Source organism: Astyanax mexicanus, chromosome 7 (assembly GCF_023375975.1).
Source record: "Astyanax mexicanus isolate ESR-SI-001 chromosome 7, AstMex3_surface, whole genome shotgun sequence".
Classification (NCBI taxonomy): domain Eukaryota; kingdom Metazoa; phylum Chordata; class Actinopteri; order Characiformes; family Acestrorhamphidae; genus Astyanax; species Astyanax mexicanus.
The window spans coordinates 44,574,361-44,588,348 of record NC_064414.1 but is presented as its reverse complement, the minus strand read 5'-3'; the positions used below and the strand labels follow the sequence as shown (position 1 = coordinate 44,588,348).

The 13,988-nt window shown below is 33.9% G+C and overlaps 1 protein-coding gene across 1 annotated transcript; it reads right to left on the bottom strand.

Annotated features, from left to right (window-relative positions):
• Window positions 1-2,461: 2,461 nt before the first annotated feature.
• LOC103030692 (P2X purinoceptor 3) lies at window positions 2,462-13,419 on the bottom strand. Its single transcript, XM_022684921.2, has 12 exons — window positions 12,934-13,419; window positions 9,448-9,583; window positions 8,836-8,907; window positions 7,942-8,011; window positions 7,644-7,746; window positions 6,974-7,051; window positions 6,710-6,851; window positions 5,627-5,763; window positions 5,300-5,393; window positions 5,151-5,216; window positions 4,149-4,226; window positions 2,462-3,600 (listed from the first exon to the last, which is right to left on the bottom strand). The coding sequence occupies exons 1-12, from the start codon at window positions 13,053-13,055 to the stop codon at window positions 3,460-3,462; spliced, it is 1,239 nt and encodes a 412-aa protein (XP_022540642.1). The 5' UTR covers window positions 13,056-13,419; the 3' UTR covers window positions 2,462-3,459.
• Between the last annotated feature and the right edge of the window lie 569 nt (window positions 13,420-13,988).

The following is a 13,988-nucleotide window of genomic DNA, read 5'->3' as shown; positions in this document are numbered from 1 at the left end:
ACAAGCTCGATTAAAACGTGTATTTATGTGTTGACAACTCTGTTTCAAACATTTTTACCATTCAAATTGTGGAAAACTCCTTTCTGAACTTGGGTGCCAGAAATAAAGATCCTATTGTTTCTGGTTTTTTTTATACCTAAGTAGAATAATTCTCTATATTGTTTAGATGTTTGTCTGAGTTTATTTACAGACTGTAATTGACCACACACACACACACACACATACACACTTGCTTTCCATTTAACTAGTTGTTTATTTCTAGAAGTGTTAAAATACAAAAGTTATGAAACTATTGTTGTAATTTGTGTTGCATCAGGATTTAACCTTAAAATATTTACAGTCATGTATCTGCAATAAGAAACAAACATGAATGAACTGCTCACTGAATTTATCTTTTTCAATTTTAAACTTGGTATTAATATTAAGAAATGAGTCTGGGATCTTATAAATTAAGTTTTTTCTTCTTGTAAAAAAGGAGGAACATCCAATAATAAATAAATAATGTTCTTAGGCTCTGTGTGACAGTACATTTAGTCCCAGCACAAACAGCATGCTAGACATCACTAAATAAACTACAAAGTTTCTGATAAAGTCTCTTCCATATCTGAAACCACTTCTGCAGCCTGTGGTCCCAATTTCATGCATCTGCTTATGTTTCCACTAAGCATTAATCAAGATAGCTGTTTTTCAGTGAAAAAATTTATCTTAATCTACTGAGAAGAGAAGATTGTTATCTAAGTAGGGTTTCAGACCAGTTTCCTCCTCTGTTAGTGTCATTGATTATTTGATATTGTTGCCCTTCTGCACATCTGTGGAAACTCAGAAGAGTACATTTTCTTCTCTGTGTTTGTACTTTCACACTTGTCGTATTGTCGCTGTTCAATAAAAAAATAAATCTAATTTTTTATTGATTTTTAGTTAACTACATAATTTGAATACAAAAACTTTTCCTTACACTATTCCTTACATTTGTTGATGAATAGGCCAATAGAAATAATTTTTCATTGACTTCAATTGAAAGTTAGAAAGGTTTTGTCTCACTCCTGTAAAGTTGCTGTTTTTTTCACTGGGAAGCAAAAATATACTGTTTTGGATATTTTCTTGTGAGTGTGTCTGTTCCATACTAGCTAATTAACCAAATCAAGTTTTAATAACTGACGCATTAAATATTTTTTCTTAAATATTATGTATAGAATAATTAACTTTTGTTTTAATGGACAGTAATTTACATGTGTGCAATATTTCTTACATTTCATAATGCTGAATTTATCTAAACACCAGGTGATTTGGTGACTTTTTTGGTGATATTTTTTTTTCTATTCATCCCTTGACTGATATTAATCAATAATATTTTTCTCAGAGCTTTCTGCAGTGTTCTTTTGTCTACATGGTGTATTCGGTTCCAGAAATATTGTTTAATGAGTGACTGATGTCCAGACAGTCTTTATACTACAATTACTTGAGACATTATATTCATTACACTCAGCTGATCTCCGCATTACAAACTGTGAGGTTACTTACACCAACTGCCTGAACCTCAGCTGAATTAGATCAATAACTTAACTGAATATTTATACAGTCACTTACTTTGCATCATTTAGGGATGAGCAGTTTTCAACAATCCTTACAGAGGATGAGAATTATCTCTTAAATTTTGTCACGTTTATTTTGATTCCCTAATAGAAACCTCCTCCAGGGTGGACTCAAGTGCAGACAGAGTTACAACAGGGACAAAATAAATTAATAAATCTTGAGTTGTGCTTGCAGTAGTGTGAAAAGTTTATCTAAGGTGAAGTAAAAATGGCCAGACACCCCTTCTTTCTAGACAAAGAGTAAAGAAAAAAGCGTGAAATCAAGAATAAAGACGCTAAAACAAGCTAAAGGGAAAAAGGGACTTAAACCACAGGCACTTGGTTTGTATTGTACAACTGAATGACAAATATTCAGGAAAAGGAAACGACTATTTTCTGGAGACCAACTTTGTTTATTTTAATTAGAAACTAAGATAATGGAAAAAAGACAGAAATGGGTTAAAAGAGGGGAAAAAGAGAGCAGCCGGACACACATGCTGCTTCCAGAAACTTTTGCTACTCCTTCTCTACTCCTCCTTTCCTACTCCTACTAGGTGGAGAAATGGGGAAAAGGAACAGCAACTGGGAATATGGGACAGCTGAGCCCTTTTAATAAAATGTTGACTACTGATGAACTGAGCCAATCACAACGTTCATTTTAGCTCCACTAACACTGCCCAGCCAATCACAGCTGCTTCAAACAGTCAGCAAATATATGGCCATCCTGTTAAATGTGGATGATTAAATTGCTGTTCATTTTTCAAACACAAAATAACCTCCCTAACTAAATTTTTTACCCAAAACTGTATACTACATATGCATCACTGTATTCTGCATATTATGTATTTATATACAACATCCTCTCTAATAAATACACAGTTTACAATAAATAGATCATGAACGAATTTTATTATTTTTGGAATACTCTACAGAATAAATATTTATAATACATACATTTCATAATTTCATTATACGTGTCATTTGTTTGTAATGATAAATGGTATTTCCTGTTTATATAACATATGTTTGGCATATTGTCACTATCATGAAAAACTTTTCTTTTTTTGTGTGTTTTTTTCCAATTATTGACATTATTTGGTCCAGTATATCTTTTTACACTGACTTTTATTTAAAACTTAGTAGTATTTTTCCTTCTCCTGCAAAGTTGCCACTTTTGAGATCGGAAAGTTGTGTGACGGTGACAATATGCTTGTTCATGAAGTGAAGTACAGCAAATTACATGTTAGATTTCTGTTTACTTAAAATGAATTGCTGATTTTGTGTATTGCTATGCTCTAACAAATATGAGAACACATATTATACATCCTCCTTTAAAATAAATCACTTACAATTTCTTAATTTACTGTATTACACTTGGTAATTTGACATCTTCCACCATCAGTGCTCTGTTAAAAAAGCTATTGAAGTTTTGCTCTTATGTTTAGCATCTCTCAGCAGACAAATAAAAACAAAAATAAAAAATCCCAAGAAATGTGCTAATTCAGTTCAACACATGCAATTAAACTACAAGATCTACTGAAGTTAAACTGACCATTCAATTCAGTATTTATAATCATATTTCAACTTAATTTGTTTAGAAATAATCTCCTTCTCGGCTTAAACATTATTCAAGTTCTATTATTATATACACATGAACTACTTAACTGACAAAATAATGGGCTAAATGTGAACATGCAAGTCTAATTACAGAGCTACTTTGTCAAGGACTGAGCTTTCTCTAGGCTTCTATTGCTGTAGGCCTCAAACGACCATGCAGGCAGATATTACATCTGACCATGAAATATTGAGATGTTAACTCAGTAGTAGAGTCTGATAAGTTACAGATATTTACAGTGTGTTTCAATACTGAGATACATGATGTCTGCTGTTAACCATACTGCACAATGGAAAAGGTCCCAGAGTCATTAGAGAACTTGTCCTCAGGTCTGATTGACAACTGACTCTGATTTCTCATCCGGTACATCGAGCTGGAATAGGATCCGGACTTTTCAATGTGTGCATCTGACACCTAAAACAATACAAGCAAGAAATACAAGGTGATACAAAATATTAAAATATTACATGACAGAGCTTCTTCTACAAACTTTTGGAGTAGTGGTGGCAGAGTCACACTTCCCTACTGCCAATCGGCACAGCAGCTTTTAGGGAGGGCCCATAAAATGTAAGTTCAGGATCATTTTTACATGATCAGCATCACTTATCACACTTGGTATCAGTTTATTCTAATTACTGTCTCGCTGAAACTTGTACAAGCTGTGCAGGACTAGGAATGTAACATTAGGTCACTAAATAAACTTAGCCTTAGCATTTTTTTATCAATAGAGTGTCTGCCTTTCTCTTTGGAAATTTCAAGTCACATGTGATCTATTTTTGTTTTCACTGCTTAGATATTATTGCTTAATTTTAATGTAGTAGCAGCTGTGGTTTGTTTTTTCTTCAACATATGTGTAGCAAAAATATACATTTTAGCAGTAATAGAAACAATGTACAAATTTTAATAAAATCTATAAAATACATACATTTTTTTGTGCATACAATGCATGTTTCATATCATACCTCTTCAAATTTCTTTGCCTTGTACTGGTCAGCTCCTTTCAGGAAATTCAGAAGGATTATATCACAAAGAACTGCCCCCTAAAACCAAAAACATCTGATTTAAATCATCTACCGTGATTGATGCACAGAATACAGATAATTCTTACTGCACTTTCTGCCAACTACCCTCCAAAATACAGGCTAAGGGGGCCAAACACATCATCAACATCAATAAAATGTCAGTTCTGAACTTAACTTAACTTCTGAACAGTTACCTTAATTGGCTGTGAGACATTCTGTGAGTGACAATACGTCCAAAAGTGAAAAATGATCTACCTAACTTGCCTTTGACCTACCAATGACCAGGAAACTGCTAAAAGATTAAACTCATATATGCTGTAATGATGTCCTAACAAGCACTGGAAGCATGCAGCAATGACAACCCATCAAAGACAAATGATTCCCTAACAAATGATGTAGATCTATGGCTGCACTGCAGAGCACTGATTTAGACAGTTAACTTGCTTAAAGCACCTCAAGAGGAAGCATCTGTGAAGATGTTGCTTCAGAAAACCGTTAACACCTACGAGTTAAACTGACCCATGGAGTCTTAATTCATCTGGCTGATTCTCAGGACAATCAGCACTGTGGTATAATCAAAATAATAAAGTTAAATTTTGTTTTGCTAGTTTGTAAAATTCCATTAGCTTCTGATTGTTGGGAGGAGACTGAAGGAAAGGAGCTGGAGTTTAGGCAGGCGTTAAAAGGATAGGACAGAGGGCCCTATCATGGGTGTGTTTTGCGTGTAACCTAAAATAAACCAGTGTGCCAGTTTCCTTTAAGAGCCAGGTGCTCTCTGACTTTGGCCCGTTTGTATCTTAACAGCACAGTGCTTTTACGTTTATTCAGCCGTTGACCTTGTGCAATTGTAGCCCTCTCATGCTAATATCTCACAGTATAGCAAAGTATTCTTGTGTGAGTTGTTTAATTGGTGATAACAGATGGTAAAAATGCAACTCTTACCACACCCACAGAAGTGAAAGCTGCCACCATATTGATCAGAGTTGGGATCATACTGAATTTCCCTGCCTGTAAAGAGAGCAGAAGCTGTGTAAGTGTGCCAGAACCCCAAGAGAGATAGGACAGAATTTTAGCACACAGATAAAACTCACATCTCCGTTGACTATGACATCGAATCTGATGCCGTAGGCCTTCAGTAGAGTGCGGTACTCTGTCCCATCCTGTCCCATGAAATACTTAGCAAACCTTAAAACAGACAAAGTAATTAAACCTTTAATAGGATGCTCTCATAGTCCTCAACCTGATCTGTAAAATAATTTTACGATAAATGTTCAGTAAAATATGCGTATATCTTATAAAATAACAGATCAAATATAGAGTATTTATATTAGAACAACGCACTTATGATTTTTTTTTCTGTAATAATTATAAAACTAAAACTAAGAAAGATTTTCATTTGAGGGGTGAAAGATCAGCACCTGAAGTTGTAACCAGGTGATACACTGCTTTTCTCAGACATTGCATCCAGACGAGTGAATGAATACGCTGGCTTACACTCGTCCTCTGATTTATCCAGATCACAAACCCAGGATATCTTTATGCCGATCACTCCGCCCTGAAAAAAACAGAGAGACTGAGAGTCAATGTGCTGTAAAACATAAATACTGAAGAAGCATGTAAACCATAAATGAAATACAAATAATTTCGGTGAAATGCTTATTTTATTATAGGGTTATAAGAAAATATCTAGTGTTGTGTTTCAATCCTGATCAGTAGGGGGCAGTGTTGTTGTACTCTAGTTGTTAGATTCCATTGTTATAATATACGAAAAGTACAGTTTTCATTTAATTTCTTTTTTATTCTCTTTCTGTTTTTCAGATTTTAAAAAGATGATGGTGCGTGTTTTTGTTTTGTTTGTTTTTGAATACTGTGATTTTCTTTTTTTTAATTTAATTTAATTGACTTGTTTACTGTATTGCAATATTGACAATTTTGTGATACACACTGTATTGTCAAGTTTTTACCAATATATAGCCTTAGTATTGTTTATGAGCCTAGGTTTGAGTATGAACAAATCCTTGTATCTGTATTTTTGCCATTTGCCACTTTTTGACATATTTGGAATCTGGCAGCTTTGTAATGCTCCAAAGACTTCCGCTGAAAGCAGTTTATTCCTTCTCTTGTAAAGGTGCTATTTTGGAGTTTCCAGGTTTTTGCATGGAGGGCTATAATATATGGCCTGTTGAAAGCTCAGGAGATTACATTTTAGTAATTTTGTTCTACATTTTCTATTTTACTAATTGTAAAAAAAACTGAATTGAACTGAAATGAATGTTTAATCAGTGGCTTTATATTAAGTCTTTTCTCCCAGTTGTTATGGTTACCAATTATCATTTTTGTTGGTGTAGCACCAAACCCATTATTTATTGAGGAGCATTCATATTGGTCCATTTATCATGACTGAAAAAAAAGTTTTTTTTTTTTACAGAAATATTACAAAAAAATCTATTTAACACAGGTCTGGAATACAGACAAAAACAGAGAAGAGAAAAATGTCTGACTTTGTTGACGAGCGCAGTGAAATTCTGGTGGGCTAACCGGACCACATCTCCCACTTTGAAGATTGGACAGTAGGTATTTTTCTTATCGTCAAAATTGCACTTCTTTATGTAGCTGCTGTTGATGGTGGGCAAGAAGTTTCCTCTGTGAGAGAGACGGAAAATTGAGAATAGAAGAAAAAGAGAACAGATTATCATTTCAACCTGTACATTTTACCCACAAACATTATTAAAAATGAGGTTATTCTCTCTTTCCTGTGCTCTCACTTTGTGAAGTTGAAGCGGGGAAAGCGAATGCTGTTTTTAATAAATATGGTGAAGTTCTCCACCTCCATCATGGGTTTACTGGGAAAGAAGAAGGAGAAAAGGAAATCTGTCACTGTATTATTTTTTTCTTATATATCTTATAATCCAGAACAACTAGGCCATTTAAACAGCTGCTCAAAAAACACAACATGATAATAAAGAGGAACAAAAACATATATGTACACCTTTGAAGGTGTGCATTACTTGTAGTCAGTATCACACCCATGATACGAGTTCTGGGTCTAGGAAGAGATGAATAGGATCTGTGCTGTTGTGTCCTATGTTTTATTTTTTTATTTTTATTATTATTATTTATTAACCTTATTTGTAAGTTATTTTTTGTGGTGGGGAAATGGGATTTTTTTTGCAGACAACTGTAACAAAATTTACTCAACCTCAATAAAATCCTTATAACCCAGAATATCTAGTGGAATTTTTGAAATAATGTTTACTAGAGGGTGCTATAAAAGCAATTTTAGGAAATTACGTTTAAATTACTTTGCACCCAGAATTCCTAAAATGGCATTACATAGACTACAAAGATCGAGATGCAACTTCAGTGGTCAACAAACACACTTTCTTTGTATTTCTTTGTATTATAAAAACAAATCACATTCGCCAACATACTCACATTGGGATATCATCTATCTCTGCCGGGCACCAGCCTCTGATCTCACAGTACTTCTCAGAAGTACTGCTGTTAAATTGCTGTACACATTTTCCAGTCAACAAACCTAACAGGAACATGCACATGAATCACACACACACAATCACTTAATACTTTTCTTCAACTAAAGTTAAACAAAGTACAAAAAAAATACTAGAGGTGGGTAGACGACTAGAGAGATACATTTGTGTGTATAGTTTTTCATTATGGTGTTTAAAACAAAAGGTAAATGTATGGATTTACATCCATTTGATCAGCATACCATTCGAAGCTGGCCTTGACATCAATTTTGTGCAGTTATCATTATGTTGACATTTAAACTTCGACTCACTCTGAAACATACGCACACACATAAAAGATAATTTAGCAATAATACACGAAAGGAAGTGCCATAATGTGTAATATTGGCACTGCTGTGCTGCGGTTGTAGATCAGCACAGCAGTACCAATATTACATGTTATAGCACGAACCTCAAGTGTATTATTGCAATTATACCACAGTTCCATTATCGCCGTTTATTGAAAGATTTTGAGTTAGAGGGCAAGAAAATATGATCTGTTTGATTATAAACACTCCGCAAGTTAAAATAGTTCCATTTCTACTCTGTTCGTAGCTGCGCTGTTTGGTTTGTAAGTGCTGCATTGTTGCTAGGTTACCTGTATGTGGCGGAGTAATACATGGAGAGCTCCGGTTACAGTGCATTACCGGCTGATAACAGCACTCATAGAACGCCTCTCAGACCTCACATTGCAGGGTCTGAACTAACTGTGGTATAATAAATATTAAACATGTCTCCAAATAAGTAAATGGCACCCAACATTTTGTTTTTAAAACATAGCATAGACGTGTATTGGTAACACTTTACAACAACTAATTATTACTTGATACTACTTAAGACATTATTAATCATTACAGATGTTTTAACTAATGTCTCAATAATAACATTGTTATTTACAACATTCTTAAGCATTACAATTTAGTAATATTTAACAATGTCTTGACTAGTGTAAAGTAATAATTAGTTCAGACACTATTTTACTATTTATCAATATTTAAAACTGTCATAAATACTGTTAATTAATGTGTTCTTATTGTAAATTGTTACCCATGCATTTACTAAAACCACACTTAAGCATAAAACTAATAGTGACTAACCTCAGGACACTTGCCCTGCACCTGGTTCTCTGTGGTGATGAGTTTAGTAATGATACAGAACACTGAAGCCCCCTATTGGAAAAGTACACACACACACACACACACACACACATAATAAATGCATTAATATTATTATAGAGTTTTTACAGTTTTAGAATGAGTTATACTAACACTACATTGCTAAAGCAGAGCTGTGACTGAAATTAATTCATAAATAGACATTATTTAGTTAGCAGTAGAAATCCTCATCATCAATGTGCATCAGGTCCAGTCACATAAACATGACAGTGGCTTGGCTGTAGTTAAAGGTCCGTACACACAAAACACGAGTTAGTTAAAGTACTGTGCTGTTCATTGGATAATTCTGGACTGTCGTGTTGTTTAGAAACATGGGAAACCAGTAGAAGTTCGCAGCATCAAATGGCTCGTAACGATCACTGTTTGTATGAACAGTGCAATCAGTCCTAGTTCATTCCACTGTCTGTAGATAAACAACACGACTCACAATGCATTCTGGTTCACATTCAGCTCATTCATTGTGAGAGTTTATAGTTCCCCTTAAAATTAGGTCAGAATTCTTTTTTTTACAATTCGGTCAGAGCCAGGATTTACCTGTGTAGGGGTAACATAGTCAGCAACATCCATAATCTTGTGATGATGCTCTCCGAATCCTTTCACTTTAGTCATCACTGATGACTCTATAGCAGTGTCTCTATCCTGATAAGCCTTTTCATATAAAAACACCCACCTGGGGAAGAGAAGATTGAGAGGAGAGAGTGAGAAGGTGCAGGTTTAAGGCTAGAGATATACAGGGGTTGGACAATAAAACTGTAACACCTGGTTTTAGACCACAATAATTTATTTTCCTGACGGACAGTTCTGGTGGAAACAGGAGAGTTGAGGTGCACATTGAATTCTGCCGTGGTTTTATGTTTTTTGGATACAATCCGGGTTAGCACCTGAACATCCCTTTCAGACAGCTTCCTCTTACAGCATCCACAGTTAATCCTGTTGGATGTGCTTCGTCCTTCTTGGTGGTATGCTGACATTACCCTGGATACCGTGGCTCTTGATACATCACAAAGACTTGCTGTCTTGGTCACAGATGAGCCAGCAAGACGTGGACCAACAATTTGTCCTCTTTTGAACTCTGGTATGTCACCCATAATGTTGTGTGCATTGCAATATTTAGAGCAGAACTGTGCTCTTACCCTGCTAATTGAACCTTCACACTCTGCTCTTACTAATGCTATGTGCAATTAATGAAGATTGTCTACCAGGCTGGTCCAATTTAGCCATGAAACCTCCCACACTAAAATGACAAGTGTTTCAGTTTTTATTGTCCAACCCCTGTACAGTACCAGTGAAAATTTGGACATGCCTCAAATGTAATGTTTTTCCATATAAAAAGAAAATCTGCATTGCAGACTAATACTGAAGTCATCCAAACTAAGAAGAAAATCCTATAGAACTAATTGTTAAACAAAAAGGACAAACCAGAATATGTTTTATATTTTAGATTCTTCAAAGAAGCACCTCTTGCTTTGCACATCTTGGCTGGACACTCGTCAAGAGTAAATTACTTGAGTTTCTTGCTGCTTAACGTGTTTGAGAGCATCAGTTGTAAAGTTGTGAAGAAGGTAGAGTTGCTATACAGTGAATAACTCTATTTAAGTTATGTTCTAATCCAAGAAATACTCAATTAAGTCAAGAAAAAAATAACTTTAAGAAATCAGTCAAAAATTTCAAGAACTTTAAAAGTTCCTCAAATGCAGTCAAAATCAGTATGATGAAACTGGCTCTCATTAGGACTTCTGTATGAGGAGTCCCTGCCAGGGCAGTTTGAAGCCTTTAGTGGAAGCCTCCAGTAACACTGCATTCCCTTCAGCATTCGTGAAATCAGGATTTTGAATGATAAAAGCAATGTTTCTTCAGGTAAAAAGCTGTAAAATGTTTCTAAAGTAGGTAAAGTCAACTTTCTTTAACATTATCTGAAGAAAAACAAAAAATGTGTAAATGTGACGAGAATTAAGCCCTCACAATTCTCATTCTGCAGGACACTGATCTGAGCTTTAAATCATTAGTACTAGGGAGGGGCATGCAGGGCACGTACTGTAGGGGGGGGGGGGTCAGGCACTGGGCATAAACATTCATACTGTCAAATTTTGGACAAAAGAAATTTAATTTAAATCTACAAAATTTAATGTAACAATTTCACAACGATACAATACACCAACAGAAACAATAGACATGCTCCAAAATTACTTGTAATAAAATCTTTTTTCACATTTCTGTTTTTTACATTTTATTTCCATTGAATGCATCTGGGTAGTAAACAGCAGCAAAAATTTTGGTCAATGGAAAAAAGGATCTGCCTTTGGTATCTAGTCACTATCTAGATGTTATGGTGCTAAATTTGACATGCCTTTATGCTTATGCTGTCCAGTTTAAGGCAAGCTAATGGAAATATGTACAAAAAAAATTGAAAGATGCTTTGAGCCAGCATGACGATTCTAAATAATTATTAATGGGAATTTACTAAAGAAATAATAATCACTTTTTAGCAGTTCATTATAGTACTAGATTTAGTGTGTGTATATATAGTAGATCCAGTTACATTTCTGTGCCTGAGGCAAAAAAGTAATAAATGAGTTTATAAAAATGTTTCTCTATTCAGGAATACACTGACATGGACAAGGAAAACCTGGTGACTGGCTGTCAAATTACAATCAAATAGAAACTTACCATCCCTTATTATCCTTATATATCCTATATTATATCCTCTTCAGTGTAAACTGCCTATTCCTTTGATTAAACCTTATATATTACATTAAAATGGGAATTAAATTAGTTTAGTAATGTAATTATCAGAGGAGAAAAAAGTACAGAAAAATTGTAATTAAATAAAAGTACCTTTACTTTGCTAAAATTCTATTCAAGTAAAAGTACCCATCTAAAAATATACTCGAGTAAAAGTAAAAAAGTACTCAATTTAAAATGTACTTTGAGTAAAAGTTACATAGTTACTTTTAATTATTTTAAGTAAAAAAGTACAACAAATCATACATTAAATTGTTTTTAATGAACTAGTATTTCACATAATAATTTGGACCTTTCGGGCAGTATCCGTGCACCGGCGCATCCGCGCCAATTATTATTTTTTTTTAATTCAGACAATAGTTTTTTTCCCAGCATTTTATTTTTTACTCAGTTATGGGGAGTTTTCCAATGTAGCAAAGTAGATTACTTGTGTCAAAATGTACTTGAGTAAAAGTAAAATTACTTATTTTAAAAACTGCTTTACAAATTACAAATTACTCATAAAATCTACTCAATTCCAGTAATTTGAGTAAATGCAATTCATTACTTTTTTTTTACCTCTGGTAATTATGAACAAATTTGTTCCCTCACTCCTAACCTAAAAGGTATTTTTACTTACAGGATAATACTCAGCAACACTTTACAATGAGGGTCACAGATAATGGTACTTATGAGAGTAATTAACATTGCAAAATATAATGTCTCAATTAATTATTAATTGACACTAATACATTAATAAAGATTGCTTAACTTAAATGCTTAAGAATGTTGTAAATAATAATGATTTGAGACTGTAAAAATGTTATAATATTTAATAATATCTTAACTAGTGTCAATTAATGATTAGTTGAGACATTCCATTTAACAAGGTTTATTACTGTTGTAAGGACTGTTAAAAAATATACCCTTTTGTAAAGTATGTTAGCCTTTCTAAAAACAGTTTCAAACACATTACAAAGGTTTTTTGTTAGTAATGCTACAGACAAAACACTTTTAATTAAATAAAATATTATTTTAATGAATACAGTGTGTGTATAAACTCTTAAAGGTTTAAAATGTGGAAGTAAAGTTCTAAACACATTTAAAGATTCTTTACACTCATTTTGTCCTTTAATGGAACCAAAAATGGGTCTTCTATGGCGTCACTCCACAGTGTATTACCAGTGTGTTAACTGTGTATAAAGGCCTGTTTTTCCCAAACATTCTATTTTAAATATTTATTATTTTCCCGAATATGTTTAAAAAAGTTTGTCAACTTACGCTCGCACTCCTCCTTACCCGATAAAGTAGGAAATGATCAGCAGCTGAACGATTCGGTTGATGATGCCAATGGTCCAGCTCTTCACCACCACAGACTTTGTTGTCTCATAAGTGAAGAAATCCGTTACACAGTTCCACATCTTTCCCCACTAACAGCAACAACTTCACAAAAAATCACAAAAAAAGAAAAAATCTGGGTAAAAAATCCAAAGCTCAGTTCTTTGAGTGTTTTTAAATGTCTAAACGCAAAAAAGAACACATAAAATACAAATATACAAAGTATAAACCTCTCTCAAATATTTTTAGAGAAAAGAAAAGAATGTAAAAAATGAAGTGTGTGTATGCGGAGGTTTGTGTGTGTGTTTTGCAGATAATCTGTGCTAGGGTTCCTCCCTCACTCTAGCACTTCCCTCTCTCTTTATATTCCCCTCCTCTTTTCTCAGCTTGGCCCACACACACTCACACATACTGGATGTGTCCATTAAATCCTAATGTTCATATAGGATTAATAAACACATCGTCATCAATATCATCAATTTTATATATAGTGCTTTTTCCCTGCCAGAGAACGCTTTACACTGAATAAAGAGCTCAGAATATAGAGCGCAAAAAAACTGTCTGTACGGAAATTGTGGGCCAATGATGATGTCCAATGCTGGTATTTCTGATTCATTTACTGGGACACTATATATTCTAATGTTTGTGGGCACCCCTTGTAATTATCAGATTCAACCAAAGCAGCATTAACTTTTTTTTTTAATACCATAGATTTCATTACAAACAATGAATTCTTAGGTGTCCCAATATTTTATATATAGTGTATATGTGCTAAATCTGAAAATACATCAACCTGGATGAGTAAATCAGCGGGTAAATAAAAATATTTACAAATAATAGTTTACAAATTCAGTAACATTAATAAAAAGCAAAGATGTTTGTGCAGTAGTTTACCGCAGCATCAGATTGCATCATGCTGAATTAGGAAGGAAGAGAAGATTTGCAAAAGGAGATAAAAGTATGTTCTAAACATAGCACTTATCTGTTTTTGTGAAATAAGTCTTTAAGTGCTTTAT

Coding starts and splice junctions, on each gene's coding strand:
- LOC103030692 (XM_022684921.2), bottom strand. CDS start 13,055: ATGTGGAACTGTGTAACGGATTTCTTCACTTATGAGACAACAAAGTCT. Junction 8,908..9,447: donor ACTATGTTACCCCTACACAG/GTAAATCCTGGC, acceptor CTTTTCCAATAG/GGGGCTTCAGTGTTCTGTAT. Junction 8,012..8,835: donor TGCAGGGCAAGTGTCCTGAG/GTTAGTCACTAT, acceptor CGTATGTTTCAG/AGTGAGTCGAAGTTTAAATG.